Source organism: Bubalus bubalis, chromosome 6 (genome assembly GCF_019923935.1).
Source record: "Bubalus bubalis isolate 160015118507 breed Murrah chromosome 6, NDDB_SH_1, whole genome shotgun sequence".
Lineage (NCBI taxonomy): Eukaryota > Metazoa > Chordata > Mammalia > Artiodactyla > Bovidae > Bubalus > Bubalus bubalis.
In genome coordinates this window covers 54,175,521-54,202,943 of record NC_059162.1, presented here as the reverse complement: position 1 = coordinate 54,202,943, position 27,423 = coordinate 54,175,521, and the positions used below count along the sequence as shown (strand labels likewise).

The following is a 27,423-nucleotide window of genomic DNA, read 5'->3' as shown; positions in this document are numbered from 1 at the left end:
ATTATTGCCTATGAAAGCATGAAAAAAGATCTTAACCTCTGTGAGCCTCTATGTTCTTAACAATAGGTAGGTAAACAACAATTCTGCCTGGATTTGTTACTGTACAGGTTAATAACAAATAGCTTAATAAATAATTTTTATTTTGCCAGGACTAATATACTACTTCTTCAGTGAGCAAGTGAGGCCATGAGTTCATATGTCCATAAGTCCTGTAAACAGTAAAATGCTAGAAATCTAATTGACTGAGATTATTTTGTCAGAAGAAAATTATAGATTGGCTTAACTTCTCCTCTGTATGAAATCTCTTATTTCATTTTATCTGTTGGGAGCAGTATGGAGTAAAGCAGGGTTTTGTTTGTTTGTTTGTTTTTTGGTGTCTTATAAGCAGGAGAAATTGAACAGTTCTTAGAGTTAATATTACAAAAGCTTTGGGGAAGAGTAGATGAGTTTACACAACTGAGTATTTCAGGTGTTTTGTTTGCTTGCTTTTGTTTTTTGCTTTTACTGTAAAGAAGATGTCCAAGCAAATAAACTTCAGACTTCAATTAAACAGGTAAATTAGATTATTAGATGATTAACAGTTTCCAAAAGTTATTATCTGTAATGTCTTCTCCGTGATGATTAAAACTGTCCCAAATCCCTATTTACAGCAAGTTACCACAGCTGATTCTGATGTAACTTGTGCATGGACCATGCTTTTTAAAAGTGCATGCTAAATGAGTAAACTTTATAGCTATTTTTAACAGTGGGTGAGCATATATGTGATTGAATTATTCCATATAATATAGCTTTGTAGAATTTATGAAACTAAATATAGTTATTACAAAAATAAGCAAGAAAAAAAAAACCTACTGGGATGTAAACTGTCTGAAGGTAGGGGCCCTCTTGTCTTTTTTTCTCGGTTTCTCCAATGCCCGGTAGGGGGCAGTTAGAAAATATTTGAAGGAGGGAGGAGGGGACGGGAGGAAGCGACCCCTACCCGCACCTCAGCAAAGGGGCTGAATTTTGGTCCTCAGTCAGAGAAGGGATTTCATCCTCCTTTCCGCAGTTGAGGTAAGATTCACTCCTCTTCCTTTGTAGGGCTTTTTGTGCAGCCCCAGGGGGAGATGCTAGAGGAAGAGTAGCGCATCTTGCTTTGGTCTCGCAACCGCAACCACCACACAGCATCGCGGCGCGGTCACCAGCTAGCTACCTTTCAGCTTGCAGGGAAAGCCGCGGGTACGGGAGTGCGGTCTGTGCTGGGAAATTTTTGTTGTTAGTTAACGGAAAAGTGCATGGATGACCATACTGAGGAGCGAATTTGTGTATCGCGCGGGGGAGCTGTAGCTGGGGGACAGATTCTCAGTTCTCAACTGCCTTTGCTCGCCCTTCGCGCTCTCCCTGCCTCTGGCTTCAGAATTCGAGTCTTCAGTAGAGGAAAATCAAGCAGGATGTTAAAGCCTTTGGAGATACGGCGAACCGAAAGAAGAGCTCATTTTGTGGTTTAACTGTTGGAGTTTTTAACGTTTGTGAGTTTGTTTTTTCTTTTTTTTAATTGGGGAACGGTTTGTAGGATGAGGTAGGTGGCAAGTAGGCTTGGTTCCTCTACACCTAGCATTGGAAACCCAGGTGTTCTAAAAACAGGCCTGGCCCGTTTTTTACGGTTGGCTTGGGTTTCCTTGGCCTCGCAATAAATACAGAGCAGCAGCCGTGAATGTGACAAAGTAACTGTGGGATGAAATAGTTCAACAGACCATTTCTCAGGAGTGCTTTGTCAGGAAAGAGGTTTGGGGTTTTGTTTCTGTGGCTAATTTTGGTAATTTTTGCTTACTCATTTCCTTTCTTTTCTCTCTCCTACAGCTTTTAAAAAGAGTACTTTTGTAGTTAACATACCTACTTTATTCATAATAATAAAAATATGTGCAGAATGTTCATGCATATGTGAAACCTTGATATTATAGATATAGGTTATCCAGAGATAATCACTACAATTTTGATGTACATTCTTCCTGATTTTTTCTTTTCTTATATTAAGGTATATCTGTATTTTGATATCCTGAAGCTTATATAATTTGGGGTTCTGCTTTAAAGAAAATAAAAAATAAAAATTCAAAGAAAAATTTTAAATAAGCAAATAAATTCTAAGTAACTTTTTTTTAAAGCCAACAGTGCTACAGAACTTTATATTACCTTCTTTGATTTTTACATTTGCTAGAGTACTTTCTTCTTATTTCTTATCATATTTGAATTTCTTTGTGCACAATAATTTCTGGCATTCTTAATAATGTTGAGACATACAGAAGAAACATTTTGAGTTATTTTAAAATTCCATTCCATTATACTGAGCAACAGAATGACAGTTATAATTAAATCGATCTTTTACTATTTTTGTTGTCTTCTGAATAGTTAAAGGTAGGAGCTGTTTTGCTAGAACAGTGTGGTCTTCAGTTCATTAGCTACCTTTTTTAATTTATTTTTTAATTGGAGAATAATTGCTTTACAATGTTGTGTTGGCTTCTGCCATACAACAATGTGAATCAGTCATTTTATATGTGTGTATATATATACATATATACTCCCTCTTGAGCCTCCCCCCACATCCTGTCCCTCTAGGGTCACAAAGCACAGAGGCTGACTCCCTGTGTTATAAAGCAGCTTCCCACTAGCTATCTATTTTACACATGATAGTGTATATATGGCAATGCTACTTTCTTAGTTCCTCCCAACCCTCTCCTTCTGCTCCTGTGTCGACAAGTCTGGACACATGACTCCACCCCATCATCTGTCTTATGGTTCTTTAGATCTTTAGTTGTAGACCTTTTCCAGAAGTTTCCAGTTTTTTTCATCCATGGTTGTTCTGCAAATGGTTGTGACTTTGGTGTGCCTATGAGAGGAGATGAGGTCAGATGAGTGTCTTTGTGCTCTATCATCTTGTGTGGTCTCCTGAATTTAATATTGAGGTATGAAAATCCTTTTTTCTTTTATATTTGATGTAATGCTATTCATCACATTTTCTTAGGAAAGTTTACCTTTAAGTTGTGATTATATACTACCTTTCTTAATGTTAAAGCTAAAATGTACTCTTCCAATATAGTTCAGTTCAGTTCAGTTACTCAGTCATGTCCAACTCTTTGTGACCCCATGAATCGCAGCACACCAGGCCTCCCTGTCCATCACCAACTCCTGGAGTTCACTCAGACTCATGTCCATTAAGTCGGTGGTGCCATACAGCCATCTCATCCTCTGTCGTCCCCTTCTCCTCCTGCCCCCAATCCCTCCAAGCATCAGGGTCTTTTCCAATGAGTCAACTCTTCACATGAGGTGGCCAAAGTATTGGAGTTTCAGCTTCAGCATCAGTCCTTCCAATGAACACCCAGGACTGATCTCCTTCAGAATGAACTGGTTGGATCTCCTTGCAGTCCAAGGGACTCTCAAGAGTCTTCTCCAACACCACAGTTCAAAAGCATCAATTCTTCGGCACTCAGCTTTCTTCACAGTCCAACTCTTACATCCATATATGACCACTGGAAAAACCATAGCCTTGACTAGACGGACCTTTGTTGGCAAAGTAATGTCTCTGCTTTTGAATATGCTATCTAGGTTGGTCATAACTTTCCTTCCAAGGGGTAAGCATCTTTTAATTTCATGGCTGCAGTCACCATCTACAGTGATTTTGGAGCCCCCCAAAATAAAGTCTGACACTGTTTCCGCTGTTTCCCCATCTATTTCCCATGAAGTGATGGGACCAGATGCCATGATCTTAGTTTTCTGAATGTTGAGCTTTAAGCCAACTTTTGCACTCCCATCTTTCACTTTCATCAATAGGCTTTTGAGTTCCTCTTCACTTTCTGCCATAAGGGTGGTGTCATCTGCATATCTGAGGTTATTGATATTTCTCCTGGCAATCTTGATTCCAGCTTGTGCTTCCTCCAGCCCAGCCTTTCTCATGATGTACTCTGCATATAAGTTAAATAAGCAGGGTGACAATATATAGCTTTGACGCACTCCTTTTCCTATTTGGAACCAGTCTGTAGTTCCATGTCCAGTTCTAACTGTTGCTTCCTGACCTGCATATAGGTTTCTCAAGAGACAGGCCAGGTGGTCTAGTATTCCCATCTCATGGTGAAATTAGATGATCAGTGCTTTCTTTTTTTAAAAAAAAACTTTACAACATGTATGAAGTAAACATAATTTTCTATTTCAACATTGCTATTATTTCATCTTTTGACATAGCCTTGACTAGATGGACCTTTGCTGGTAAAGCAATGTATCTGCTTTTTAATATGCTATCTAGGTTGGTCATATTTTTCCTTCCAAGGAGTAAATGTCTTTTAATTTCATGGCTGCAATCACCACCAGCAGTGATTTTGGAGCCCCCCAAAATAAAATCTTTCACTGTTTCCATTGTTTCCCCATCTATTTGCATGAAGTGATGGGACTGGATGCCATGATCTTAGTTTTCTGAATGTTGAGTATTAAGTCAACTTTTTCACTCTCCTCTTTCACCTTCATCAAGAAGCTCGTTAGTTCTTTGCTTTCTGCCATAAGGGTGGCGTCATTTGCATGTCTGAGATTATTGATATTTCTACTGGCAATCTTGATTCCAGCTTGCACTTTATCCAGCCTGGCATTTCGCATGATGTACTCTGCGTAGCAGTTAAATAAGCAGGATAACAATATATAGCCTGGAAGTACTCCTTTCTCAATTTGGAACCAGTCTGTTGTTCCATGTCCAGTTCTAACTGTTGCTTCTTGACCTGTATACAGATTTCTAAGGAGGCAGGTCAGGTGGTCTGGTATTCCCATCTCTTTCAGAATTTTCCACAGTTTGTTCTGATCCACACAGTCAAAAGCTTTGGCATAGTCAATAAGGCAAAAGTAGACTTTCTTCTGGAATTCGCTTGCTTTTGCGATGATCCATGAATGTTGGCAATTTGATCTCTGGTTCCTCTGCCTTTTCTAAATCCAGATTAAACATCTGGAAGTTCATGGTTCATGTATTATTGAAGCCTGGCTTGGAGAATTTTGAGCATTACTTTGCTAGCATGTGAGATGAGTGCAATTGTGTGGTAGTTTGAGCATTCTTTGGCATTGCCTTTCTTTGGGATTGGAATGAAAACTGACCTTTTCCAGTCCTGTGGCCACTGCTGAGTTTTCCAGATTTGCTGGCATATTGAGTGCAGCACTTTCACAGGATCATCTTTTAGGATTTGAAATAGCTCAACTGGAATTCCATTACCTCCACTAGCTTTGTTCATAGTGATGCTTCATAAGGCCCGCTTGACTTTGCATGTCAGGATGTCTGACTCTAGGTGAGTGATCACACCATCATGGTTACCTGGGTCATGAAGAACTTTTTTGTATAGTTCTTCTGTGTATTCTTGCCAGCTCTTCTTAGTATCTTCTGCTTCTGTTAGGTCCATACCATTTCTGTCCTCTATTGTGCCATCTTGCATGAAAATTTCCCTTGGTATCTCTAATTTTCTTGATGAGATCTCTAGTCTTTCCCATTGTATTGTTTTCCTCTATTTCTTTGCATTGATCACTGAGGAAGTCTTTCTTATCTTTCCATGCTATTCTTTGGAACTCTGCATTCAAATGGTTATATCTTTCCATTTCTCTTTTTACCTTTAGTGCTAGCAAAGTAATGCTCAAAATTCTGCAAGCTAGGCTTCAACAGTATGTGAACTGTGAACTTCCAGATGTTCAAGGTGGATTTAGAAAAGGCAGAGGAACCAGAGATCAAATTGTCAACATCCGTTGGATCATCAATAAAGCAAGAGAGTTCCAGAAAAACACCTACTTCTGCTTTCTTGACTATACCAAAACCTTTGACTGTGTGGATCACAACAAACTGTGGAAAATTCTTCAAGAGATGGGAATACCAGACCACTTGACCTGCCTCTTGAGAAACCTGTATGCAGGTCAAGAAGCAAAATTAGAACTGGACATGGAACAACAGACTGCTTCCAAATTGGGAAAGGAGTATGTCAAGGCTGTATATTGTCACTCTGCCTATTTAACTTACATGCAGAGTACATCATGAGAAACACTGCACTGGATGAAGCACAAGCTGGAATCAAGATCGCCAGGAGAAATATCAATACCTCAGATATGCAGATAACACCACCCTTATGGCAGAAAGCAAAGAACTAAAACGAGCTTCTTGATGAAGGTGAAATAAGAGAGTGAAAAAGCTGACTTAAAACTCAACATTCAGAAAACTAAGATCATGGCATCTGGTCCTATCACTTCATGCAAATAGATGGGGAAACAATGGAAATAGTGAAAGATTTTATTTGGTGGGGTGGGGAAGGCGGGGGGCGGTGCTCCAAAATCATTGCAGATGGTGATTGCAGCCATGAAATTAAAAGATGCTTGCTCCTGGGAAAAAAAAATATGACCAACCTAGATAGCATATTAAAAAACAGAGACATTGCTTTACCAGCAAAGGTCCATCTAGTCAAAGCTATAGTCTTTCCAGTGGTCATGTATGAATGTGAGAGTTGGACTCTAAAGAAAGCTGAGCACCAAAGAATTGATACTTTTGGTCTGTGGTGTTGGAGAAGACTCTTGAGAGTTCCTTGGACTGCAAGGAGATCCAACCTGTCAATCCTAAAAGAAATGAGTCCTGAATATTCATTGGAAGGAATGATGCCAAAGTGAAACTCCAGTATTTTGGCCACCTGATGTGGAGAACCAACTCATTGGAAAAGACCCTGATGCTGAGAAAGATTGAAGGTTGGAGGAGAAGGGGATGACAGAGAATGAGAATGAGATGGTTGGATGGCATCACTAAGTCAATGGACATGAGTTTGAATAAGCTCCAGGAGTTGGTGATGGACAGTAAAGCCTGGCATGCTGCAGACCATGGGATCACAAAGAGTTGGACATGACTGATGACTGTACTGAGCTGATTTTACTGGAGATAAAGAAACAAAAAGGAAATAAAATGTATGCTGCTGCTGCTGCTAAGTTGCATCAGTCGTGTCTGACTCTGTGTGACCCCATAGACGGTAGCCTACCAGGCTCCCCCGTCCCTGGGATTCTCCAGGTAAGAACACTGGAGTGGGTTGCCATTACCTTCTCCAGTACATGAAAGTGAAAAAGGAAAGTGAAGTCACTCAGTCGTGTCCGACTCTTCGCGACCCCATGGACTGTAGCCCACCAGGCTCCTCCGTCCATGGGATTTTCCAGGCAAGAGTACTGGAGTGGGGTGCCATTGCCTTCTCCAATAAAATGTATAAGAAAGTATTTAATTTTTTACTATTAAAATAATTTTCAGTCATTTTACAGAAATACTGAAATCCCTGAAGATGTAACTATTGGGAGAAAAAAAGCCAAAGTGGTAGAATTATTTTTAAAAATGTTACGGTTATTTACAGTTAATATATATATATATATATGCATATATTTTTATAACCTATAGTTTTTAATAAAAAAAATCAGTAGGTTTTCATATATGATTGCAAGCAATTACACTCTCTTAATTTTAGTACTGTAAGCAAGGCTCAAAATTAAATGCCAACATTTGGGGCTTAAAATTAAATAAGCCCCATCATATTGTTTGTCACATTATGTTGCATTCCTTATACTGTTTATTTACAGACTTAAAGGATTATAAACAAAATCCAATAGTAATTGGTTCATAATATAAAATATCCTATTTAAGTTATCCCCTTGGTGAGGATAGAAGGAAGGTTAGACTTCTTTAGCTTTTCAGCTTTTGACATAATTTCCATGCTGGTAGTTCTTTCCACCTTCTAGAGTACTTGCGTTTCATTATGATGTTATTTGCTTATAGCTTAGAATAATCTAAGCAGATTGTCTACCAACCATGACCAGGAATCATATAATTGCCCATAAACTGAGTGTCCTCCATCCAGTTGGGAACCATTCATTGTATACTGTCTGCACTAAGAAGCTAGGTTAGCTTTAGTTGTTTTTTATCATCGATGCTTCTCCCTGATGGCCTCCAGCACGAAACCATTTGGCAAAAGTGACGTCCACCTGAGTTCAATCAAGACCCATGTGACTTGGTTTATTATAGAAACACTCCCCACTCCAGGTCACTTCCAATCCCCACTGAGAAAAATATGGAAAATTAGAGGTTCAAGAGAACATTTCCCTGATAGAACCTGCCCAATATCACTGCCAAGAGGTAATGATAAAATGTCCCTTATAATAAAAGTCATAATCTTTTTAAGGAAGCAATCAATACTTAAACTATTGGTACATTTACTAAGAAATTAGTAAAATGCATGTTTTACCCATTGAGTATCATAACTTAATAATTCAATACAAAAGTTCAATATAAATATCATGAAGTTTATTTAAATGATGATTGTGTCAAGTTCTATAGCTTCTTGTTCCTTTGTGTCTTCAGTGAAAATGAACAAGTAAATGAAATTCTAGTGTTTTAGCTCTTTAGAGTAAGAGGCATGTATCATCTGGTGAGTCATTCCTTGGAAGATTCTGGAGTTCATCATGAAGTTTTCTGTTCTCAGCTTGCAATTTCTCCTTGAGCTTTTTAACCTCTTCCTAAAGAGTGATACATAAAACGAAAGAGCTGAGCAAAAAGTGGTGTCCAGATCATTGTTTACGGAAAGTCCCAGTCACTGACTTTCCCTTACTTATTTTAAACAATCAGTACTAAAAGATAGTCCCTAATTCCTCCTTTCCATTCCTATCCATTTTACCTCTTACTCTTGGTTTCCTACTTGTGTAATTCTTCTTCCCAGTCTGTTCCTATAGCTGCAGAAACATCATCTCTCAATCCCTGAAATATTGGTATCCCAAGAATTATATCCTAAGGCCCCTTCTCCCTTTGTCCTGAAGCAATCTGAATCACATCTTGACTTCAGTTCTCATGTACACACAAAGGAACATCAGATCTAGTATTACAAGGAGAGGTTGAAATTAGTAAAATGCACATTTTATCCATTATGAATATCATAACTATAACTCAATACAAAAGTTCAACTGGGTGGTCTAGGTGATATCCTTAATCAGGTGATGAGTCTGAGCCTTAGATAAGGGAATCTGTTCCATGTCTCCACAGTCATGGGGTTAAAATAGAAGGAAAGAATGAGATCAGAAACCCTAGATTGAAAATACTGCCCTTTGGTGCAGGTCTGTAATCTCAAAATTGTCTTGAAACAGTTCTTGGAAAACAAGAACCTACAGGTAGAACAGCCATGATGGGGAGGATGCCCTTTGTCTCCTAAGGGTGCTCACAGAAGAATGTATGACTAGGTTTGTAGATATGAAAGCATTGCAGATCCCACTCACTGGGAAGGCTGTTTTGATAATTTGCTAGGCTGTGTGATAGTGGCATTAATTATCTCTTTGGAACTTAATTTTTCTAATCAGAAAGATGGGGGCATAATGGCCCTGATTCACTGAATAGACTAGGTTAAAGAATGTAGGTATGGTGCTTTGTACAGTGCTTGGTAGATAGGAACTACTGCCAACTGAGTGATAATAATAGCAGAGGACTGGATGAAACAAACTCTGCAAGTTAAAGGCCTTCAGAACCAGCAACAATTAAGGTAAAGACAGGGGCATGGACATAGTAATATGAGATTAATTTAACAAGGTAATCTATGACCAAAGGAAAAGACTAGCTAGAAAAATGAACAAAATAACAAAAAGACTAATTACTGTGGGTTAGAAATGTCCTTGGATTTTGCTTAACAAATTATAGTGCTTATGCTGTGCCAAGAACCATTCTAAACTCAAATATTGACTCATTTAAGCTTCAAAATAGCCCTATAAAATAAGTAATATTAATATAACTGTCTCCAAACAATATATTTAGTAAGGTGGAGCTGGGTTTCTCACCCACGCTATTTGATTCCAGAGTCTTTGCCCTAGGCTACAGTCTTATGCTGCCTCTTCCACGTTGTTGGTGCTTCGTGTTCTCATTGATACAGAGAGGGGAGTGTGATTAAAATCCAGAGATGAAATACTTGATGAGTACCTGGAGCTGACATTCCATGACCCTCTGTTGCAGTGCCTCCTGGTATACTCTGTTTGTCTCCATTAGTCTCACTTGTTCCTGATGGAATATCTTCCTCGACTCCATCATTTGCTGATGCTGCATTAGACTTTCCATCAGCCTTTGTGCTTCAGCCTTTATAAACTCTTCTGTTATACCTACCTCGGAGAGGAAGAAAATGACAAACCTCTCTAGGATTAAAGTACCCTTCCTTCTGCCCCCACTCCCTTATTTGTTATTGCCGCTACTTCATAGGTAAAATCTCCTTGGTCATTTTTTCTCCCTGCATGTAATCATATGGTAGCTGAGGGTATATGCCCTATTCCGGTATAGACTGAGGAGCTAAGAATGGTACGTCTTTGCCATTCTAGCTCTAGTTTAATGATCCCAGGTTTAACCAGGTCAAATTAACTTAAAATGTGTAGAATTTCTGTGTTGCATTTTTTCCCCCATTTTTCCCTCACCTTCGATCTCCTTTTCCATTGCTGTGAGAGCCAGGTCTGTCTGCAAAATGGTAACACTCATAGACTCCTTGGACTCTAAATATTTCTGAAGAGCTTCCTCAGCCTAAGAACCCGAAAAAATATAATCAGAAGTAAAAAAATGATTCAGTTCAGTTCAGTTGCTCAGTCGTATCCGACTTTTTGTGACCCCATGAATTGTAGCACACCAGGCCTCAATGTCCATCACCAACTCCCGGAGTTCACTCAAACTCACATTCATCGAGTCAGTGATGCCATCCAGCCATCTCATCCTCTGTCATCCCCTTTTCCTCCTGCCCCCAATCCCTCCCAGCATCAGGGTCTTTTCCAGTGAGTCAGCTCTTCTCATCAGGTGGCCAAAGTATTGGAGTTTCAGCTTCAGCATCAGTCCTTCCAATGAACACCCAGGACTGATCTCCTTTAGGATGGACTGGTTGGATCTCCTTGCAGTCCAAGGGACTCTCAAGAGTCTTCTCCAACACCACAGTTCAAAAGCATCAATTCTTCGGCGCTCAGCTTTCTTCACAGTCCAACTCTTACATCCATACATGACCACTGGAAAAACCATAGCCTTGACTAGATGGAGCTTTGTTGGCAAAGTAATGTCTCTGCTTTTGAATATGCTATCTAGGTTGGTCATAACTTTCCTTCCAAGGAGTAAGCATCTTTTAATTTCATGGCTGTAATCACCATCTGCAGTGATTTTGGAGCCCCCAAAAATAAAATCTGACACTGTTTTCCCTGTTTCCCCATCTATTTCCCATGAAGTGATGGGACCAGATGCCATGATCTTAGTTTTCTGAATGTTGAGCTTTAAGCCAACTTTTTCACTCTCTTCTTTCACTTTCATCACAGAAGTCTAGTTCAATTCCACAATTATTATTCTTCCTGTCTGTTGTCATTGAGTTTTCAAAGAAGAACCCCCCCAACAAGCCCCCCCATAATTAATACATAAAACCAAGGATACCTGTATTCCTTTCCTGGGCTCCTGATTGTACTTTGCCTTCAGCTCGTCTCTCTGCTGAATGAAGAGACGATGGCCCCCGGGTTTTGAATAAACCCCTTGCTTCACATTTTCTTCTAGAGGATGAAAAATATCCTCAAGTAAAGCTGAGCAACGATTCTGTGATGCCTCCAAATTTCGTTTATGAAAGTCATTCTGTTTGGCTGCTAGCTGCATCTTTAAGGGGACAAAGGCCCATGGAAAAGGTATTACCAGCACTTCAGTATTTTTAGAAATGATTCACAAAGAGAATCTCTGTATTTTTTCTGGGAATTCAAAGACTACAAGCAATACTTTATTCTTTCTACCAAACCTATTCTAAAAAAGTTCCATGGATAATACACTGTAGAAAAGTGACTTTACTTTTGTATCTGAAGTCTCTGGACATCCCTTTCTTTTGCCTCTTCTACTTTAGATAGAATCTTCAGACTACAGATCTCTAGCCTCAAGCCCTAATTTTAAATGCAACCTACTGTGTTACTATTGTTTCAATATTATATTGGGTCTGGGATTTCCAGTGAGGAGGTAGAATGGATAATTGGCCTGAATAATGAGCATATGCTATTAAACCTGAGGAGATAATCTTTTAGTAGAGCGTTTGGCAATTCTGTATGCTTGATTAATAAAAAAGGAAAGTTAATACTTTATGAATACAATTTTTTAAGGGATAAGACTGCTTTGAAAAACTAGTCCATGGGTGTAACATAGTAAGATGAGTTATCTGTGTGTGAAACTTTCAGAATCTACAGGGTCTAGGGGCTTCCCTGGTGGCTCAGTAATAAAGAATCTGCCTGCAATGCAGGAGATGTGGGTTCAATCTCTACGTTGGGAAGAGATCCCCTGGAGAAGGAAATGGCAACCCACTCCAGTACTGTTGTCTGGGAAAACCCATGGACAGAGGAGCCAGGAGGGCTACAGTCCATGGGGTTGCAAAAAGTAGGACATGACTTAAGACTAAATAATGACAACAACAGTTGGGTCCAGGGTAGTTATATGCTTTTTGTTGTTACTTGTCTTCAGAATAATAGTGAAATCTTGGTCACACAAGTGATAGTCATTATCTCTCAGTCTAGTAAGAATTGTTTTTCTTTTTTTTTTTTTTCGAATTGTTTTTCTTAAGTCCACGTTTTGTATTGCATAGCAACATTTTGCCTTTTATTGCCCCTGCTGCTGCTGCTGCTGCTGCTAAGTCGCTTCAGTCGTGTCTGACTCTGTGCGACCCCATAGACGGCAGCTCACCAGGCTCCCCCATCCCTGGGATTCTCCAGGCAAGAACACTGGAGTGGGTTGCCATTTCCTTCTCCAATGCATGAAAGGGAAAAGTGAAAGTGAAGTTGCTCAGTCATGTCCGACCCTCAGCGGCCCCATGGACTGCAGCCTTCCAGGCTCCTCCATCCATGGGATTTTCCAGGCAAGAGTACTGGAGTGGGGTGCCATTGCCTTCTCCATTTATTGCCCCTAAGTCCCATGAACTATAGCAAAAAACTTAATTACCTCTAATTTTTTCTGGTACCCTTGGTCCTCATCCTTGAAAGAGTTCTTCATGAAGACTTCAATGGCCTTTTTCTCACTGGCCCTGTGCAGGTACAGCAGTTCCTGAAGGGTTTCTGCGGGCAGCTGCAGCTTCTGGCCCATCTCCTGGTCATAATGGGCAATGGCCTTTTGCACTGCAACCGAGTTCTTAATCTGGGCCAAGGTCAGGACTTCACTTTCCATGCAGGGCAGATCCCCACTGTTGATGGCATTGACATAGGTCTGCACTAGGTTCTCTAGATCTTCACAGGGGGAAGAGATGCTTGAATTATTTGCAGAGAAAAAGGACATGCTCTTGAACTAATTCTGAGAATGTTAATTTAGCATATTCAGCCTTCTGCACAGTGTTCAAATGGCCCAAGTAAGTTCCTTTGGGAAATTATGTGATCAAGAAGACAGATCTTTCATTCTCTGAGAAAAGAAAGTGTTCAAAGGAGAAAATTGAAGATTTGTGTGATGACCTACATTTCATCACTTTCTAATTGAGCAATGAGGAGATGGTTATACAAAGTTGTGTGTATTCATTTATTTAGAATACTGTAGACCTTTTGCCTGTTTACTCTTCCCTTTCTTTCTCTCTTCCTCAGATTTCTATTCCCTTCAAAATTCCCTTTTCTCATCCACTTGAACATGTAAAGCTGGTGTGAGTGTTACCCTCACCTGAAAAAGCACAAAGTAGGCAAATCAGACCAGGTCACCTTACTCTTTGCTGGAACTTTCCTGTTTGTCCTCCTCATCCTTTGCCTACTTATGTTTCCACTCATCTTCCCTTTAGATTGTAGCAATAATTTACAATATGGACTTCCCTAGCTCAGACTGTAAAGCATCTGCCTACAATGCAGGAGACCCGGGTTCGATCCCTGGGTTGGGAAGATGCCCTGGAGAAGGAAATGGCAACCCACTCCAGTATCCTTGCCTGGTAAATTCCATGGACAGGGGAGCCTGGTGGGCTATAGTCCTTGGGGTCACAAAGAGTTGGACATGACTGAGTGACTAACACACAATAATTTACAAAGTTCCAAGACATAGAGTATTTAGGAACAATTGGATTGAGAAGTCTGCTTAGATTTCTTAAAGGGTTTTAGACAACCAGGGCATCTGTTTGTTTAATGTTTATGTTAAGTATGTTCCATTTCTACAATGTCTGTCTTCCCATTTTCTGCCTATCTAAGGCTATGGCACTTAACAAGTACTCACTGTATTGGTGGAACAAGTGCTGCCAACCCATGTGGGTTAGTCTAGTTCAACAGTGGATCGTTTATAGGCAGAACTTTTTTAACTTGACATTTTCTTCAGATTATTCTTCCTATTTTATCTTATTTTGCAAGCATTACTAAAAACATCTAGAAATATGTTTGGAAATATTTAATAAATATGATACGATTTTCTTGGTAGTATCTAACTATGCATTTTTAGCATTGACAGTGGAAGGAAAAATTACAACAGTGCTCTCATTCTCTATTTTGAATTGAAGGAAAACCCTTGAAAAAGTACTCACGAGATCCACTGGCCTTGATGCCTCCTGAAAGAGTTTTAGTCTTGGAATGGCTAAAGATGTAGGAACAGAATTCTGCCACTTGTTGTACAAACTTAGGATCCAGATCATCATTATGCAGTGTCTCAAGCTGGGCAAGCTTCTTCTGGTGAGTGGGCAAGTCAAAAATGAAGCATTTCTTTACTGGAAAAAATTTCTGTATACACAGACGAGGCAGATTAAAATTTTGAAGATGTTGGTTGGTGCCTTTGGAGGGAAAAATAGGATTTATTTAGTATCAAATTAACATTCATTTTAATCTATTTCCCACAAATAAATATGCCCTCTACCTGATGCTGGGCTTCCCTTGTGGCTCAGCTGGTAAAGAATCTGCCTGCAATGTGGGAGACCTGGGTTCAATCCCAGCTTACAAAGATCCCCTGAAGAAGGGAAAGGCTACCCACTCCAGTATTCTGACCTGGAGAATCCCATTGACTGTACAGTCCAAGGGGTCACAAAGAGTTGAACACAACTGAATGACTTTCACTTTCACTCCCTGATGTTATTTACTTCACTACATTTTCACAAACCAAAGCAAAAGCTTAAAAGGTGATCAACCAGGGAAAGGAAAATGGAAAAGTAATTTGCTCCAAGAACAGGGAATAATATAATTTAATATGGACTTTATTAGTTTGTTTAAATTAACAGCATTAATTATTAACAATACTATTAATAGTATTATTAGTATTGTGTATTATTAATAATATTAATTAACTAAAATAATTAATTTAATTACAGTGATTAAAATAATTATTAATAATTATTATTGATCAATTATAACTACTTAATTAACTGTTATTAATAGTATTATTAATACTATGTATGTAATACTATTAATACATATTATTATTAATGCTATGTGGTCATTTAGTCAGCTGAGTAAATATAAGAAACTATAAGTTTAACCAGCAACATACAAGAGATAACTTCTTGTGCTATTTTTCTCCCTCTTTCCAAAATTGGAGTCCATTACCTTGCTTTGGCCTCAATGAATTCTCCAGATATTCATCTGCTGTGATGAGTTGCCCATTTGCTTCCAGGCCAAGGTAGAAATCTCTCAGAGTCCACACTAAGTCTGGACAGATTCTCACAAAGTTAGCTGCATCATCTACCCTGTTAAGATTAGGTGAGGTATCTATTCTGAGCAGATGTGACAGTTCTGTCACATAGCTGAGATGCAATTAAGGAAAACTTTTGGAAATAGGACTGCATCTGAGCCATATTTAATTCCATGCCTTTATATGCTTTTATATTCTCTTTGGGTTGTAACCAAGTCCTCATTTCATTCAGTAAACATAAGGACTTTGTCTTGTTCTTTTAATGTTCACAGTGTTTTCACCTTTGTGTTTGATACACAAGGACTTATGAATGGAGGAATTCTTTCTGGCTTTGGTACCATCCTGGACCACAAAAGGATACTGCAAGAGGTCGATAGCCCCCTGGTCAATTTTGTTCATGGTGTTGTATACAAAAGTACTACACAATAGTAGTGCCAGTACAGATATATGGGTGTCATTTGTCTTGTCACCCTAGAAGTCAGAATAAATTTCAGTCATGTCTCATGACACTCCCATATGAACAGTTGCTAAAAATAGACCCTTGATCTACAAATGTTAAACAGGACAAACTAAAATGGTTGTGAGAAGCATGGGAAATTTAGTTCTGTCATTAGCATTGATAATTTTATATAAAACCATATTTTGTTAACTTATCAGTCCCCCTTATAACTGGTTAGGTATTTGCAAAATCAATAGTCAAAGTTACTGAAGGTCACCAGAGTAGTTAAAATCAAGATTTTCAACTGTGTAAAACAAAGTTGGTCTGTATGCATAATACATGCATCTATTTTATTGAGTAACTATTATATACATGGAAGTTCATATTACTGATCTTATCTGATACTCAAAAACAATGCTGTGAGAATAAGGTTCTAACCACTGTCTCTATGTTACAGGTAAGTAAACTAAAGCAAAAATGGGTTGATCATTTTGAATTGTGGTAAATCAAAAGCAAAATGAAGACATGAAAAACAAGAGAAGTACAATGGAAAGATCCCATTTTGTGCTCAAGCCAGCTCATACCAGCTTACAGCAGCCGATTGTGTACACCTTTTCTGAGCCTTGAGTTTAGTGACTTCACTTTGGTAGCTTGGAGTCAGCTGTGATGGGAGCACTTAGAAAACTGGAAAGTACTACAAATCAAGGCTTTTTTTCTTGCCAGATAGAAGTGGGAAAATAATATGTATCTCCTGTGCAAATGATAAAATGGATGAGACCAAAGGGGAAATAGGAGATTTGAGGAGACTTAGTCTTGCTTGTCAAAGTCTTAAGAGCTGCAAGTACTAGGGTCCTGATTTGGACTCAAGTTCTGCTGCCCTGAAGCCCACTGCTAACCTCTGGCCTCTGCAGGGTCACTCATGACGGTAACTTTTTTTGCACCATCTCTCTCTTCAGTTCGGTTAACTGCCTAGCTCCACATTAGCAGTCTCCCAATTGTGATTCTGGCTTTCACACCTATTTTTCTCACTTCAGGTTTCTAAAATTTGACTATTAAAAACAAAAAGGGGAAAAAACGTATACCCTGGACAAGTAGAAGTAAAAAAAAAAGTCTCCCCATGTAAAGAGTGTTCAGGGATGAGGAGGTTGATTAAAAAGAAATTCTTGTTCCTTACCTTCTCTACGTCTCCGAGTCCCTCAGTGTCAAGAAGAACCAGGGTGTGGTTTGGTTTCTTGGGGTGAGGCACACACCACATCCAGATGCCCTTCGTGTGAGACTGCACTGTAGATCCAACTGAGAATCCTACAGGGGGAATTGAGACGCTGTAATAGAGGAGTGGATCTGGAAACTGGAGACTGTCTTAAGTGAGCTACCATTTAAGGAAAGCAAGGTGAGGATATGGCAGAAAATATAACTCTGTATTGTGATCTGAATTACAATAGAGGAATGCGATAATAAGAATGCCAAGTACCATAGGGCTGGAAATTTGACATTTCTTTTTTTTGCAAGAATATTATATTATCAAAATTTATTCCCTTATAAATACACATGTAGAAGTTATTTCATTGATGTCTTCTTATAATTGGAAAGTACTGTAATTTTTCTAAGTAGATACTGAGGGAAAAAATGAGGTGATATGTCAGAAGGAGAACTCTACTTTTCATCTCCCAGAAGATCATTAGCTAAATTTGAGCCAAGCAATAGCTTTCAATATTCCTCCCAGGTCTCTAACTTTCTCTCCTCACATCACTGTGCTGCATGTTGGGAGTATGGGTAGACAGAAGGGACTTGGCTGGGCTCTGCTGGTGTCACTCACCCTTGTTCTTCCCAGCCAGCTTGTTCATCAGGTAGGACTTGCCTGTGCGGTAGAGGCCCACGATAGCCACCACCACAACAGGCTGCCTGATGGCAGACAGGATCTTCAGGGCTTCTGGATTAACCAGCAGTGGCCCATTAGTGTTCTCAATGAGGCACAAGGGTTCTGGCATGTGAATCAATGGGGCCATGTCCACGGTGTCACCTGATGTTCAAGGAAAGACATGGGATAGACTGAAGTTTCTATTCTTAAAGCAGAGAAAAGTATTTTACTTCCTCAACCTGTAGACATACTTCTCCCCAGATGGTCTAAGTTTCTGAAGAAGTGAATAATAATAAATAAAAAGATAGATAAAAGGGTCATAATAAATAAGCCCAAGCCCTTCAAATAAGAGAAGTCCTAGACCCAACAACACAAGAGAAGACTCTACACATGGACATCACAAGATGGTCAATACTGAAATCAGATTCATTATATTCTTTGAAGCCAAAGATGGAGAAACTCTATACAGTCATAAAAAAAAAAAAAAAAAAAAAGAAGAAGAAGAAGAAGACTGGGAGCTGACTGTGGCTCAGATCATGAATTCCTTACTGCAAAATTCAGACTTAAATTGAAGAAAGTTGGGAAACCACTAGACAATTCAGGTATGACCTAAATCAAATCCCTTCCAATTATAGGGTGGAAGTGACAAATAGATTCAAGGGACTAGATCTGATAGACTGCTGGAAGAACTATGGATGGAGTTTCATGACATTGTACAGGAGGCAGTGATCAAGACCATCCCCAAGAAAAAGAAATACAAAAGGGCAAAATGGTTGTCTGAGGAGAGCTTACAGATAGCTGAAAAAAGAAGAGAAGTGAAAGGCAAAGGAGAAAAGGAAAGGTATACCCATTTGAATGCAGAGTTCCAAAGAATAGCACGGAGAGATAAGAAAGCCTTCCTCAGTGATCAGTGCAAAGAAATAGAGGAAAACAATAGAATGGGAAAGACTAGAGATTTCTTCAAGAAGATTAGAGATACCAAGGGAAAGTTTCATGCAAAAATGGGCTCAATTAAGGACAGAAATGGTATGGACCTAACAGAAGCAGAAGATATTAAAAAGAGATGGCAAGAATACACAGAAGAACAATACAAAAAAGATCTTCATGACCCAAATAATCACGATGGTGTGATCACTCACCTAGAGACAGACATCCTGGAATACGAACTTAAATGGGCCTCAGGAAGCATCAACATGAACAAAGCTAGTGGAGGTGATGGAATTCTAGCTGAGCTATTTCAAATCCTAAAAGATGATGCTGTTAAGGTGCTGCACTTTACATGCCAGTAAATCTGGAAAACTCAGCAGTGGCCACAGAACTGGAAAAGGGCAGTTTTCATTCCAATCCCAAAAAAGGCAATGCCAAAGAACATCAAACTACCACACATTTGCAGTCATCTCACATGCTAGCAAAATAATGCTCAAAATTCTCCAAGCCAGGCTTCAACAGTACGTGAACCATGAACTCCTAGATGTTCAAGCTCATTTTAGAAAAGAAAGAGGAACCAGAGATCAAATTGCCAACATCCTCTGGATCATCGAAAAAGAAAGAGGTCCAGAAAAACATCTCAGTTCAGTTCAGTTCATTCGCTCAGTCATGTCCGACTCTTTGCGACCCCATGAATCGCAGTACGCCAGGCCTCCCTTGTCCATCACCAACTCCCGGAGTTCACTGAGACTCACGTCCATTGAGTCAGTGATGTCATCCAGCCATCTCATCCTCTGTCATCCCCTTCTCCTCCTGCCCCCAATCCCTCCCAGCATCAGAGTCTTTTCCAATGAGTCAGCTCTTCGCATGAGGTGGCCAAAGTACTGGAGTTTCAGCTTCAGCATCATTGCCTTCAAAGAAATCCCAGGGCTGATCTCCTTCAGAATGGACTGGTTGGATCTCCTTGCAGTCCAAGGGACTCTCAAGAGTCTTCTCCAACACCACAGTTCAAAAGCATCAATTCTTCAGCACTCAGCCTTCTTCTACTTCTGCTTTATTGACTATGCCAAATCCTTTGACTGTGTGGATCACAACAAACTGTGGAAAATTCTTAAAGAGATGGGAATACCAGACCACCTGACTTGCCTCCTGAGAAATCGGTATGCAGGTCAAGAAGCAGCAGTTAAAACTGGACATGGAATAACAGACTAGTTTCAAATGGGGAAAGGAGTAAATCAAGGTTATATATTGTTACCCTGCTTATTTAACTTCTATGCAGAGTACATCATGTGAAATGCCTGGCTGGCTGGAATCAAGATTGCTGGGAGACATATCAATAACCTCAGATATGCAGATGACACCACCATTATGGCAGAAAACAAAGAACTAAAGAGCCTCTTGATGAAAGTGAAAGAGGACAGTGAAAAAGTTGGCTTACAACTCAACATACAGAAAACTAAGATCATGGCATCTGGTCCCATCACTTTCTGGCAAATAGATGGGGAAACAATGAGAGAATTTATTTTTGGGGCTCCAAAATCACTGCAGATGGTGACTGCAGCTATGAAATTAAAAGATGCTTGCTCCTGGAAGAAAGAAAAGCTATGACAAACCTAGACAGCATATTAAAAAGCAGAGACATTATTTTGCTGAAAAATATTTGTCTAGTCAAAGCTATGGTTTTTCCAGTAGTCATGTATGGATGTGAGAATTGGACTATAAAGAAAGCTGAGCACTGAAGAATTAATGCTTTTGAACTGGGGTGTTGGAGAAGACTCTTGAGAGTCCCTTGGACTGCAAGGAGATCCAACCAGTCAATGCTAAAGGAAATGAGTCCTGAATATTCATTGGAAGGACTGATGCTAAAGCTGTAACTCCAATACTTTGGACACCTGATGGGAAGACTGACTCACTGGAAAAGACCCTGATGCTGGGAATGATTTAAGGCAGGATGTGAAGGGGATAACAGAGGATGAGATGGTTGGACATCATCACTAACTTAATGGATGTGAGTTTGAGCAAGCTCCTGGAGTTGGTAATGGACAGGGAAGCCTGCCGTTTTGTAGTCCATGGGGTTGCAAAGAGTTGTACATGATTGAGCTACTAAACTGAAATGAGGCCCTTCAAAGTTCTACTAGAGGCTGCCCCACTGGTTCTTAAGTATTTGGTGAATGTATAGAAAAGCATTTTCTGAGTCTAAACTACTGCTAGTTTGAGTCTCATTTTTCTCCATTGGCTTTTGTCTTGCTTATGTTTCTTAGTTTGTATCTCCCTCGGTCCCCAGATTGAATCTTTATGACCACTATTTGTTCTATTACACTTTTTTCCTTGACCCAATATTAGCCTGCTTTTCTCTAATTTAGGACTATGTCCAGCCAAAGTGCATTAAAGTAAATCCTGCCAGGTCCTTAGGTACCATTGTCTAGCAAATAGTAATTGTTTACTTTTTAAAGCTTCACTTTTAAAGAATTTTTATATAACTATTAATATGTATTATTCAATCAAAACTTCAATGAGTGACCATTTTATGAATGAGAAAGTGAGGGAAAATATTTTAACACTTAATCATTATAAGATTCAGATTATGGAATAAAATGTATAAAAACCTAAATATGTGTGAGATTCCTTGAATTCTATTATTCATAATTTTGATCTTGCTTGCTAAAATAAAGCCTTTTTTTCCTATTCACTCGGCACTTTTTATAATTTGAAAAGTTATATTTGAATGTGTGTGTATATATATATATAATTCAATTTTAGCAATTGAGAACTCTTGTAGCAGTGTTTTCTTTTTTGTTTAGTATGTCTGGACTTAATAGCTCTGCAGAATGGCCCATTGAAAATCATCAATTGGTATCCCTGACACCCCAACTGGTTCCCCAAACTGCCTTCACTGTAACAGCTATTTTCTAATTTCTTAATGTTAATTCTTGTAACCTAAAGAATCCCCAATAAAACAGTTTTAAAGCTATCTGAAATGTAAACAAATGCTTGCTTTTCTGCCTTGCCATATTATAAAGAATGATTATCTTCCATTTTAGAAGCGATTATTTACAACAGAAGCTAAAATCTCACCATCTGCTTGCCTTTTTTTAAAGGGATATCCTACAATAAAAAGGTCTGGATTCCCTTGTTAGCTAATGTAAAAATTCCTTTTTTGAAAAGTGTGAAGAGAGATTATCCAGGTGACAGATAAATAGAAACTGCTTGGGAGCAGATAAGAGATCCATTGCAAATAACATAGCCCCAGGACATGGGAGCCAGAAATGCCCAGTCCAAGCCAGATCCAAAAAGAGAGGATTCCACAAAATTTTACATTCCCAAAGGCCAAATCTCTTTTTACTTTAACCCATTTCCAAAGCAATATTGGCATCTTATGTTTGTTGAGTCCTATTGTCTGATTTGTTTATAGCAGGAATCACAATCATTTTTAGATTAGAAAGATATGGAGACCTGACTTACAACAATTAGCTAGAAAAACAGAAGATAAACAATCAAAATTTATTTGTAGATTTTGAGAGTTTACCAGATGTCTTGCTATGGGATAATGTCACTAATAAGAAAGGAAATGAGAAAGGAAATGAATTTGTCTGAATTTTCAGGCCACTTAATAAATAACATCAGGGCCGTGTATTTATACTAGTGGAAGTATTTTATATGTTAAAATCTTATCTGGGGAGCATCTTTAATGTTAATTGAATAACCCAGCCTCCAAAACATCTTTGCAGATTCATTATGTTTGAGCCTCATGCATAGCTGTCGCTCTGCTATCATAACTCAGTTTATGATGTGTGCTTTTGTTATTGTTGTTTGCCTTCACTTTGCTCTGTATTGTTTTTGGTTTGCATTTGTAGAGGAAAAGCTCTTATAAAGGAGAAAAATGGAAATCAAACAAGAAGGAGATGTGCAAAGTATGTGCCATGATAATGAAGGAGGAAACAGACAGAACAGGCTCTATCTTGAAAGTAAGACTCCATCTTGGGCCAGACTGTGGACTTTGAGCTATATGCCCAGTATCTATGGAAACGACAAACCAACTGGAAAACCTGGCCCCCAGAAGGAAGAGCCCCAGGGCTTGTACCTAGACTCTCTGCTGCCTTAAAGAATACCCTAATTATCTGTGTAAACTAATAGAATCATACATTCTATTATGCTTATTAGGGTCTGACCACAGGCCTATTGATAATTGTCCATTGTTAAACTACCTAGGCTTAAGGCATATGAATCATGGATTAACTTTGATTGTATCTTTCTTTTTCCTTTGTTCAGACTAGTTTCAGGGAATTTGGGGAGGCGGGTTTGTGCACTTAGGGTATATAAGGTTTTCACAAAAACTGGTCAGGGTCCTTGGCTAAGAGGAGACTCTGCCTTGGGCCTGCAGGTGTAATAAACTGCACTCCACTATCTGCATTGTCCTTCTGAGTGAGTTTGTTTTCCGGAATGCGTGGCTACAACAATAATACATTCAAAGGAGGAGAGAGTTCCAAGGAGTGAACAAAATTGCCAGACTGTTTTAAGTGCTCCAGGAGGGCAACTGTTAAATTAAGTGATTCTTAATAGTAAAATCAATAGAGTAGCAGAAACAATACAAAGCACAAAAGGCCTTAAGGAATGAGAGGGTGTCAAGAAATCAAAGCTAATTAATTTAGGATTCTTTCTGAACAAAGAAATCCATCTTCAAACAAAGTACAACACTAGGAATAAAATGTATAGCCATTTTCGTGAAGCCTTGCTTCATTGTACATTCTGGGATTCAACTTTTTTCCTTTTTTCTCTTTTGTTCTTAATATAAGCAAGCCGTTTACATTACATCTCATTCAATGTTGTTTCTCATGAAAATAAATATAATAAAAATAAGAAATATACATAGTTCTTGAAAACTTCAGGCTGCAATTTGAAGGATCTTAATCAGGTTTTATCAAAGACAAAGATAATTTAAGTGGCAGTTACAATCCCCATGGGTCATAAGATGGCAAAGAAAGAAAAACAGGATGAAGACATTTCACACTCTCTGTCCCCAACATGCTCCTGTCTAATTCAACCATAAACAAGAGGAACTGACAATGAATTCTGCTGTCTGGCTGACATCACCACAATTTACCTTTAATGGGGCTCTGACAGTCCATATCAAGCTCAGCTGCATCATACCATGAACAGACTATTTTTAAATGGAGGAAAATTGCTTTACAATGTTGCGTTGGTTTCTGCTATACAATAATGCTAATCAGTCATAATTTTTTATATATTTATATATACCCCCTCCCAGTGAAGCCTCCCTCCCCTCCCCATCCCACTCCTCTAGGTTGTCACAGAGCGCCAGGCCGGGCTCCCCGTGTTATACAGCAATTTCCCACTAGCTATCTATTTTACACATGATATTGTATATATGTCATGCTACTTTCTCAATTCGTCCCACCCTCTCTTTCTCGTACTGCTCCACAAGTCCATGAATGGCTTTTTAAAAACATCCTGACCCTTGCAAACATTTTCCCACCCTTCCCCCGGTATTACCTTAACTGTAAATTCAGTAGCAGAAATCTTTTGGAGCTGTTAAGAAAGCTGCTTCATTGAAAACTTGAGTTCTTGCTCCTTCTCTTAGCTTATTGTTTTGGTTTCTGGTATCTTTTTTCCTTTCCAATCCTAGGGATTTCTTTTCTCTTCACGCCATTCTGCCAGAGGACAAAGGATTAGAATATGAAACGGAAACTCACCGTGAAAGTTTTTGAAATGTCGCTAAAGGAAACTGAAACCAAAAGCCAAACTCAGTGACTAAATGATTCCAGACAGAGTTTCTTGGTTTGAATGTATTTGGACTGATTTCCCAGAAACTGCATATTGTCCATGGAAGAGAACTTTGAAATCATTTGCATTTTTTCCTTCTCCAAACCGTCTTCAAGGCTGTGAGAAGCCACAGTAAGTCTACAATAACAGTGATTATAACCCCAAAGTAAAGAAGCAGCCATCCTATGCAATTCAGGCCCTCTCTTGCTAAATATTTAGAAATTTTGATAGAATTTTTTTTCTTAGAAAACCTGAGTTTGACAGAATAAACTGCTATATAATTTCAGTGAAAAAAAAAAATCTTCCTAAATAGATAAACCCTGCTAAGCAGTTTTAAAGAATTTTAAAAACAATCTGTCATTAAATGGTCAACAAATGGATTTTTGCAACTGCGTCTTTCATCAGTCAGGCAAATATTCAAAGCAACCAGTTTGCTTCATGAACTTAAATGTCAAGTTCCTTGCTCAGGCTTAAGAAGTTCTCAGCTATCATTTCTTTAAATAAATTGCTCCCTTCTTCTGCTCTTTCCCTTCTGGGAAACCCATTACCCTACTGCCTTTCCTAAAGGAGTCAGATACTTCTTACAGAATTTCCTCATTTTTTCATTCTCTTTCTACTTTTGCATCTATTATTTCTAGATTTCTATCTTCAAACTGACTAATTCTCTCTGCCATGTGGTCTGCTCTATTCTAATATTTTCTAACACACTCTTTATTCTGTTTATTGAGTCCTCAGTGGCAGAATTTCTATTTGACTCTTTTTTAGTGTTTCAGTCTCTTTGGCAAAGTATTCCTTCTGTTCATTTATTTTATTCCCGAGTTCATTGAACTGCCTTTCTGAATTCCTGGAGCACTGTCATTTTCTTTGTGTGATACAGTATTACTGTTCTTCATGTAGTGAAGAGTCATTGGTTCTGTGCTGATGAATTTGAAGTGGTGAACATCTTTATTCTTTGCATAAAGCCCGTGTGTATGTCTCTGGTTCCACTTTTTTTTTTTTTTAAAGAAAACTATTTATTTTCACAGATATTCATGCTTTTTCAGATTCTTTTCCCATGTAAGTTATTATAGAATATTGAGTAGAATTCCCTGTGCTATATATCCTTGTTGATTATCTATTGTATATATAGTAGGCTGTATATGTTAATTGCAAACTCCTAATTTATCGCCCCTACTTGTCCCCTTTGGTAACCATAAATTTGTTTTTGAAGTTTGTGTGTCTGTTTTTGTTCTGTAAATAAGTTTATTTGTATCCTTTTTTTCAAATTCTACATATAAGTGATACCATAATATTTTTATTTGTGGGACTTACTTCACTTAGTGTGATAATCTCTAGGTTCATCCGTGTTGCTACAAATGGCATTATTTCATTCTTTCCTATGGCTGAGTGATATTCCATTTTATTTATGTACCACATCTCCTTTACCAGTTTCTCTGTCAGTGGACATTTAGATTCTTTAGAAATAGGAGCCCATCTTTTGTTTTCCCATAGGTGGCACTATAGAAAACAGCACTAACTAAAGTTTTATTTATCTGAGCTGCCTCTGGTTATACTTGAGGGTTAGCACTTTCCACTCTCCACTGCCTCTGGCAGAGTTGCTCCTCGGTGTCTACTTGTCCAGACTTGTGCCTCTGGGGTTGCTGGGGCCTTGCTGCTGGCTGGTATCCCTGATATCACCATCTGGGGCACCAAAGTGGCAGATCCTTCTCTAGAGACCCTAACATACATCCCTTAAAGGGAAAATCAACTAAGAATGACTCTATTTTATTCCTACAATATCACATTTGGTTGGTTTTCCATGGCAAGCTGAGACCATACTGGGTCATTGTCTGATCTATTGTAGCATGAATTTTTAGTCACAATGATGAACACTCTGAGGTGGAATTGGAAATATCAGTTCCTATAAACTCCACTCCCAAATGCAGGCTATATAAAAATCATATGTGAGTATAGTAGATTCTATTAAAGATGTACTGTAGGAGGCATCTCTTTCCCTAAGACTTCTTTGCTCATCACAACTTTGATGGGTATACAAGCCTTACACTCCACCAAAACTCATCTCATTCTTGATGACTCCACATTCCGTTCTTACTCTGTCTGCTTTCCTCTACTCACTACCTTGAGTTTTAAAGCAAACATTTCTGCTAAGACTTACATCCTTCTATTTACCACCTCTGCTCTAACAGACGTGTGAATAGATTTTTATAAATATACACATTTCCCCTCCTATCAAGAATTTTGGGGTGAAGTGTTCAAATACAAAATGTGTGTTTCATCTTTTTTATCATGTTATCCCAGTAACATACGTTACACTGCTAGAGAGTAGAGGGCTGAATTTAAAATTTGAGGCATTATAAATTGTGCACAGACACCCTTGCTCTGAAAACCATGTGGAAAAATGTCTTACAGGAGTGTAGAGGCATGCAGCTTAAAATGAATTACATTTTGAGGGCTCCTGAGTCTTTGGTGATGTTTCCAGACAAGCAGCAGCTGCTTGTGAAATTTTTCTAGCCAGTGAAAAACCGGTGGGCACAGTGGAAGTAAAGGTATTTAGAAACCATCTTCAAAGGCAAGCTCAGGGACAGTGGCTTCATTGCCCTTTGAACAATTTTAATGCAATCTGGTATAAGTTAAAATATTTAAAAAAATCACATTCTTGTTTTGCTAGAACAGAAAACCCACTAATTTCCTAGAATTGAGCCTATTATACAAGTAGCTGCTTGTTAATTTCAGTTTCAATCTCAATTCTGTTCCAGCAAATGCTGTTCATAGCCTTGAATTGATATGAAGGATTATTTTCCTGTCTGGAAAGCATTTACACTAGGTAAA

At 38.7% G+C, this 27,423-nt stretch overlaps 1 protein-coding gene and 1 long non-coding RNA gene across 12 annotated transcripts; one reads left to right on the top strand and one right to left on the bottom strand.

Annotated features, from left to right (window-relative positions):
• Nucleotides 1-920: 920 nt before the first annotated feature.
• On the top strand, nt 921-23,041 carry LOC102398768. Of its 5 annotated transcripts, XR_003110119.2 has the most exons (5): nt 921-1,053; nt 1,397-1,508; nt 14,472-14,640; nt 15,862-17,418; nt 22,668-23,041. It is a non-coding gene; the product is annotated as an uncharacterized LOC102398768 (long non-coding RNA). The 5 variants fall into 5 exon arrangements; XR_003110120.2 differs by lacking the exon at nt 1,397-1,508 and having other exon boundaries at nt 928-1,053; XR_003110118.2 differs by lacking the exon at nt 921-1,053 and having other exon boundaries at nt 1,082-1,508.
• On the bottom strand, nt 8,287-24,551 carry LOC102398022 (guanylate-binding protein 5). Of its 7 annotated transcripts, XR_006551819.2 has the most exons (13): nt 24,325-24,549; nt 23,915-23,971; nt 17,845-18,048; nt 17,203-17,330; nt 15,951-16,060; nt 15,505-15,701; nt 14,496-14,738; nt 12,959-13,239; nt 11,429-11,641; nt 10,444-10,546; nt 9,962-10,137; nt 8,679-8,873; nt 8,398-8,520 (listed from the first exon to the last, which is right to left on the bottom strand). XR_006551819.2 is itself a non-coding variant. In XM_025288317.2 (12 exons), the coding sequence occupies exons 2-12, from the start codon at nt 23,937-23,939 to the stop codon at nt 8,391-8,393; spliced, it is 1,821 nt and encodes a 606-aa protein (XP_025144102.2). In that variant the 5' UTR covers nt 23,940-23,971; nt 24,325-24,550; the 3' UTR covers nt 8,287-8,390. The 7 variants fall into 7 exon arrangements, 6 of the variants coding, with proteins under 6 accessions (XP_025144102.2, XP_025144103.2, XP_025144104.2 ...); XM_025288317.2 differs by lacking the exon at nt 8,679-8,873 and having other exon boundaries at nt 8,287-8,520; nt 9,951-10,137; nt 24,325-24,550; XM_025288318.2 differs by lacking the exon at nt 8,679-8,873 and having other exon boundaries at nt 8,287-8,520; nt 24,325-24,548.
• Nucleotides 24,552-27,423: the final 2,872 nt, after the last annotated feature.